The 7,410-nt window shown below is 45.0% G+C and overlaps 1 protein-coding gene across 1 annotated transcript; it reads right to left on the bottom strand.

Annotated features, from left to right (window-relative positions):
• Nucleotides 1-407: 407 nt before the first annotated feature.
• Nucleotides 408-6,964, bottom strand: ASB12 (ankyrin repeat and SOCS box containing 12). The gene is made up of 3 exons (XM_021678663.2): nucleotides 6,803-6,964; nucleotides 1,159-2,008; nucleotides 408-731 (listed from the first exon to the last, which is right to left on the bottom strand). Exons 2-3 carry the CDS (start codon nucleotides 1,952-1,954, stop codon nucleotides 598-600), a joined length of 930 nt encoding a protein of 309 aa, XP_021534338.1. The 5' UTR covers nucleotides 1,955-2,008; nucleotides 6,803-6,964; the 3' UTR covers nucleotides 408-597.
• Nucleotides 6,965-7,410: the final 446 nt, after the last annotated feature.

Below are 7,410 nucleotides of genomic sequence, written 5' to 3'. Positions count from 1 at the left end.
GGGAATGCAGTCTATGATTAAAGGTGAATGAATGGGAGGATTCTTAGTTACTTGACTCGGAGGAATAGGGGGTTTGGTGACAGCCCCAGAAAGGGTTCCTTGTAGCAGCCAAAGAAGTGAATGGAGGTACAAGGCTTAGCAAGCAGATGCTACCCTTCCATCCACTTGAATTCTTCAGGACCTTGTTTCTAAGGACAACACAGTTCTAAATTTCCTTGAGAATCTTGAAGGAAGTATAAGCCATTGGCCTCCTTTTTTTTTTTTTTCTCTTTCAGTGGCCAGGACTCCTATGCCTGTCAAATGCCAGATAATTACCGTCTTTACCCTTGGCCAACCAGACCCCTTTCCCCAGTGAATCTCCCTCCCCCACACACATAGCAGTCATAGCAGCCACCAGGATTTATTTTGATGAGGATTTTATTGTGGAGGATAATACAGGAGAGCAGCCACCAGGATTTATTTTGATGAGTATCTTATTGTGGAGGATAATACAGGACAGCAGCTCCAGGTGAATAGGTGGAGCTGTAGTGTCCTCCAGCTACCTGGATCCCCAGGTGGTTTTTGTAGGCATTGTGGATTTCTGGTAAGGCTGCAAGGTTACAGTTGGTGTTTGAGGTAGCTAATCAACACAGGGGGAATATCCAGCTGGTCGATGGCTTGTGGTTGGCTGGCCTGGCTCAGAGCTCTGCGGATGACTAAACGGGCCTGTGATAGTAGTGACCGTGGAGTGGCTACAAGGAGAAACAGGTCATAAGAAGCAATTCTCAGTGTAATTCTCCCATCCAAGCCTGCATCCACCCTGCCCTGGCTCCTGCAGCCCTAATTGCTTTCTCCCTTCTAAGAAATCCGCCCCCCACTCTGTCCTCAATGCATGGTGCCAATGGGAACACACTGAGGCCTAGATAGGGCATGCTCAAGGCCACAAAACAGTCATTGGCAGAGCCAGAACCAGAAATTCTGCTAGTGCTATCCCCCACCTTATCTTAGTGATCCCTTTCCTAATAAGGAATCTGTAACTTTTCTCCACTGGGGTCCTAGGAGAGGGAGGAAGATGGTAGTTTCTCCAAATCATCCTAGGAGGATTGGCTTGGGGGGTGATTTGTGGCCCTTGGACCTCAAAGCCAGAAGGTCCATAGAGCTGAGCTGTTTGAAACTCACCTCGGGCCTGTAGCAACAATGCGGTGCCTTTATCATCTTGCAAGTTCAGGTCCAAGGAGAGAGATGGAAGGTAGATGTTAGCACCAAAATCAATTAACAGCTGGATGTACTCTGGTTCACAATTATGGTGGAGACAGATTTCGAGGAGGGTGCGGGGCCGTGGGACACGAGCCAATAGGCGCTGGTCAGTACAGTTGTAGTTGGGGTCTGCCCCATGGAGCAAAAGCAGGCGAAAACAGTCAAGGTGCCCATAGACTGCAGCCAAATAGAGGGGGCCAGAACATGAAGCTATGTTTGATGCCCAGACTGGTAGTTTAGCTTTGACATTGGCCTCTGCACCATGGCCCAGGAGTTCCTGAAGGATGGCAGCAGCACCATCACGGGCAGCTGTGAGTACGGGAGAACAGTTGTTGTAGATGCTACCACCAGGACAGGCACCAGCTTCCAAAAGCACACGCACACAGTCCAGATGGCCATGACTGACAGCAGTGAAAAGTGGCGTCTGTGCCTTGACATCCAAACTGTCAACATCAGCACCATGTGCCAGGAGGACCTGCAAACACCTGAGGTGGCCATAAGAAGCAGCCAAGCGCAAGGGTGTCCCAGGAACACCCCAGCCACTTCTACTGTTGATGAAACGTTTATAACGCTCCTGGCACAAAAGCTGGTCCAAGGTATAGGAGTCGTTGTCATACACTGCTTGATTGAGAGCCTGCTTCTCCCCCATGTCGGTGTCCTCCTCCTCCTTGTCAGGCTGCAGGAGGGAGAAAATCTTGGTGATGTCCATGAGGTTCATCTTGATTGATTGGAGCAGAACTATTCTAATTATGAGCAGGAGGATATGCCAGGTCTGTGGGTGACAAATATTGGGGGAAGACTGAGGGCCCACATCAAAAAGCCTGGATGCCAGCCCTTGCCCCCCACCCTTTACCATCAGGCTCTTCACTGATGGGCCCCATTCTTCCAATTCCCACTCCATCTCATTTTAGGGCTCAGAGATGGTTTCCAAAACATCAGGCCATTTCACAGCTTGGTGACTTTGCATATGCTGTTCTGCTTGACCTTCAAACTCCTACTTTCTGGGAAGCCTTCCCTAATCTCCTCCTCTTGCTCAGGGATTCCAAAGGATCACAACTAGACTTTAGCTATGAACTTTCACACTACATTTGTATTTATCTGTGCTTCAATGTATAAACTCCACCTATATCACGACTGGGAATTTGGTAGAGGCAACTTCCTTAGTTCAGAATGTGTGGACTAATGAGGTGGCTCTGGTCTGGCAGTTGCTAGGTCAGCAGAATGTTGTTTTGTGGTGTCAAGTTATCATCCCTAAGCATTCTGACATTAGTCTCATGGGGCAGGCCCTCAATTCCACCTGTCAGCCTTTTAGATGAAGTTCAACCTCCTCACAGTCCTTTATACGTGACCTCCCCTCAGACTCACGCCTTATGCTTAGGCAACAGAGTTACACAGGAAATGGATGTTGAATGACATCTACTGATTAAATAAAGAGGTGACATTACAAAGAACATTTCAAGTAAAATGAAATCAAAGAGATGGCAGGAAATAGTCATTTCCAGGGCAAGTCCTCTTGGTGGACAACTGGTTTATTCCCCAGGACCACTTCAATACAGAAGTCCCTTTAATTCCCAGCACCTCCTTGGAACCCATGGATTCCCTATCCCTTTAGGTCAAACCTTTTCCCGTCATCTCTGCCCCACCCAGTTTAGAACCCTTGCCTCAACCCTCAACTCTTCTCTCACCATTATCCCCAGACTTTATAAAATTATCCATGGCCCAATAACTGACTTAACCGCTTGACCTTACCTGTCCTGTTCCTAGTGCTCCAAAGCCAGTCACCCACCTCAGTTTGTAATGTCATCAGGGTAAGCTGGTAGGTTTTTCAGAGCTCAAGTCTCCCTACTCTCCCATACCCTGCAGCCATGGTCTCAGGGCCACATACCTCCTTTTATTCACTGTCTATCTCCACCCCTCTTTGTTAGCCTGGGACCTCAGGTACATACCTCATAGAAAAAAACTGTGAGGTGGGTGGGTGGGGTCTCCCTCAACTTTAGGCCCCTTCTCACCCACTAGCATCAACTTCATATATGATCTTATTATTTATGCATTTGAGGTATGCAATAATAAATAAAGGGTTTTAGAAATCAGACAGACTTAAGTTTGCAACTGAGCACCCCTAGTTCCTAGCTAAGAAGACTTGGGCAAATCTCTTCCCTTCTTTGGGGCTCAGTTTCCTCATCTACAAGACAGAAATGATAGTCCCTGCTTCATGGGGCTGTTCAGAGGGAAAAAGCTACCATATATTAGGTCTTTAAAGGTGAGTTTCCTCTCTCTGCCCCTTCAACCTCCTCAATGGCTCCTTCCCCTCAACCATCTTAGGAAACAAACACTTTTATCATCTCACTCTTCATCTTCACTCTAGCTACTTTTCTCTTCATCTCTCTCTTTTCACTGGACATATCCAAAAAGTTGTCTACCATCTACTTCCCTATCTCCCATTCATTTCTTCACCCTCTGCAGTCACCCTTCCTCAATCACACACTGAGATAGTTCTTTAAAAGTCATCCTTGTGGTTAAATCTTCTGGCTGCTTCTCAGATCTTTCTGTCTGTGACCTTCCTGGTACATCTGTTCCCACTGACCACTTTCTCCTACATACTCCTCCCTTGGCTTCCTGACCAGCACACTCTCCTGATTTTTCTCCCCTATGTTCTACCCTGAAATAATTATGCTCCCCTTTGTTCTTTCCTTGATCCTCTTCTTTCCAGTCCCAGAGCTGCAGCTCTCATGTTAATTCTGATGATTTCAAATTTATCACTCTAAGCCCCCCAGCTCTCTTTTCAGCAAAAAGTATGTATTCACTGAGTTTCTTCAGGTGCTTCAAAGTCAGTAGTATCACACCACCACTACCATCACCATCATCACCAAACTTGATCCATAGCTGTTTCTCACTATCCATCTGGTCAACCAAACCAGAAACCCAAGACTCATCTCAGTCTTCTTATCTCTTTGTCCGAACTTCATCCAATTACTCATCAAATCTTATGGATTTTACTTCCTAGAGACCTCTATAGACCACCCCCTTCAGACTTATCCCCATTGCCAGTGCTTTACCCTAAGCCCCTATCATTCTTTGTGTCAACTGTTGTAGTAGTCTCTTAGCTGTTTTTCCGTCTCAATATTTTCTCCACATTATAACTAAAGTGATCATTTAAAAATACAAATCTTGTCTGTGTCAATGCTGTTTTAAATCCCTTAGTGGTTCCACTTTCTTTCAGGGTATAGCCCAGATACTTTAACCTGGCTCACAGGTCCTTTATGAGCAAATCTTGGTCAACATCTCCAGGCTCACTTCCTGCTACTCCTCTACTTATACCCCATGATCCAGTAATAAGGGAAAAGAAATGATGGCTCTCCATATACATCACGCTTCTTTCTGTCACATGCAGTTCCTTCTGATGGGTTAGTTCTTCCAGAGTCTGTACTCTTATATAACTATAGCAGTCATGACACTGTATTGTAACTCCTTTATATGGGTCTGTTTTACACCCACTGCAGAATGAGAGGCCATATAAAGTAGTGGTAAGGCATTGTCTGGAATTCTGCTTCAATCCCAGCTACACTACTTAGTAGCTGTGTAACCTAGAGCAGATCACTTAATCTCTCTGTGCCTACTTCTTCATCTGTAAAGAGAAGATGATAGTAGTACCTGCTTCAGCGGGTTATGTTAGGATTAAGTAAGTTAATAATTAAATTAATAATTAAATGAGTTAAGTGTTAGAATATCACCTGAATATAGTAGTCAGTAACTCAGTAATTGTAATACCAAGTGATTATTATTACCTAGGCCTCCCTTTTCTACTATTGCTACCTTACTTAAAGTCCTATAACCTCAGAGCTGGAATGCATCAAATCATTTAATTCCCTTAATTTAGAGATAGAAAACCCAAGGCTCAGAGGTGAGCAGGGACTTTTTTCTAAGGTCACATGGCTATTATTGTCAATTGTCTCATAAGCGAGATCCCAGAACACATCTATAATCTTGTGCTTTTCAAAACTATTTCACATAGTGGGACAGGTAATATCATCCCCATTTTGTGGATGAAGAAAACCAAAGTCTGAGAGGGAAGGGATTTGCCAGGTACCTTACATCAAGGAAATAGCAGAGCCAGAAATAGATACATGTTTCCCTACTGTCCATCCTGTTCTTTCTATTGCAACTTGAAAAACAAACACATACCTCTTTCCCTTGCCTTAAGTAGAGTTACACTGCAGTTCCCAGAATTCTCAGTTTTGAGGATCATGCTGAATTCCAGGGACTTCAGTCATGGAAGATTTCTTTACAGATCATTTCTTCTGACAGCCAATAGGGATTCCCTTACTATTTGGTGGAAGGGGAGGCTGGTTCCAGGGAGATGAAGAGGGCAGGGAGTATGGAAGGAAATGCTGAAGCTCTCCCAAAGATCATACCAGGAGTCCACAGTAGGACCCATCTAATAAGCCTCCATAGGGTGATCAAGTCATGGACCCACTGACTTGGGAACTTGAGTGAACTGTGCCTTATTAGATAGGATAAGAAAATCTAATTAGTCTATTGTCTAACTTCACCTTGCTGTGGTTATTAAGCTAAGAGTTATTATGTGACCATTCTATGCAAGGATCCCCTTCCTGATCCCCAAAGGGCAGGGGTTTTAAGCCTTTTTGTGTGACACTGACCTCTATGGAAATTTGGTTAAGTCTCTTATCCCCTCTCAGAATGGTTTTCAATACATAAAATAAAATATATAAGATTAAAGGAAACCAATTATGTTTAAATACAGCTATTTTTTAAACTGTATGATATAGTAATAAATGTTCTTTATTAACACATTAAATACCAAGATCTATTAATAATTTCTAAGTGATGATGAGAATAAATGACATTTTCAGATCTCGTCCACAAGTGTAATATGATATGAAATATGATTTCTTCTGGTGACCAAGTTATAGGAACTGGTAATACTACTGCCATTTGCTGTCTGCTCATCCTTGAAAGGATATGGTAAATTTCAGTTAGAGATTAGAGGTAAAAAAAAGTAATTGTTTCAACCATGTTTTTGTACCCTTTAAATTCTATCTAAGGCCCTCTTGTGGGTCTATAAATATGTGTTAAGAACTACAGGGAAGTGGTTGGTTTCAGTGGGCCCTAAAACAGTCCTCTAGGCATTAGTAGATTATTTTTAAACTTTACCTTCCTCCCCACAACCTGAGGAGCTCTGCCCTTCTGCCTTTGAGTCCAGCCAGATGCACCTCACAATACAGACAAATAACACACAGGGACACAAAGACAAATCCTTACCTTCCCTATATTGTATAACCACAATTTCCTTCATTCTTGAAGGTCCATTTGGACCCCAGAGCCTTGGCACACACACCCTCCTGGGACAGATATAGCAGGAAGCCATTATCATAACCCTCCTTCCCTGTGTGGGCAGATTTCCCTACCAATCTCCCAAGCATCCCCAGAAACTAGATCCAGTAAGAAAAACCTATGAAGGGTGGTGATTACAGGTCCACAGGCCTGCAACCCTAAGGGTTCATTCCTCCCTGGCAGCATCATTGGGTTCTAGGCTCCAGATACTCACTGGGCTTCGGCCTGAGGCCAGGCTGCCTGGAGTTGCTGCCAGCTGCTGCCCCTCTGCAAAGCACTGGGCCCTGATTTCCCTTCCACAGGGAACCCCTATTTGCCCTGAGGCCTAAGCAGGCAGGGTCCTTGGTTTCCACTGTTAACAACACTGCCTAAAGGCTAGGCATCAGGTCCAGGGGCTAATTTTAGGCTATCCTCCACCCCCTTTCAAGGGCAGTCTTATCTTACTAGTGCCTTTCTGGGAGCCATCCCAGCAAAAGGAGGGGAGGGGCATTTGTAGGGAAGTCCTGAAAGGTCTGACTGACAGATAGACAGGTGCTTGGTGAGGCAAGGCCTCAGGCTTCTAGTGTGTCCCTGCTTACCCATCCCCACCTTTGAAACAAGCAAAAGAGCCAGGCTTCCTGCACTGTGGGTGTTCTCACCTATCCACCAAGGGGCCTGAGAAGGCCCAGCCTCCTCTACTACATCTCCCTCTGGGCCAGGGACTCTTTACTTTCCCTCCCAAACTTAGCCTCTCTGAATTTCCTTTTTCCATTCTTGAAGGTCCAGCAAAACATCGCTCTCCCCTCACACCACCCTGGCTCCACTCCCAAGAGTGAGGACAGT

Source organism: Neomonachus schauinslandi, chromosome X, assembly GCF_002201575.2.
Source record: "Neomonachus schauinslandi chromosome X, ASM220157v2, whole genome shotgun sequence".
Classification (NCBI taxonomy): Eukaryota; Metazoa; Chordata; class Mammalia; order Carnivora; family Phocidae; genus Neomonachus; species Neomonachus schauinslandi.
This window is presented reverse-complemented; position numbering and strand designations above follow the sequence as displayed.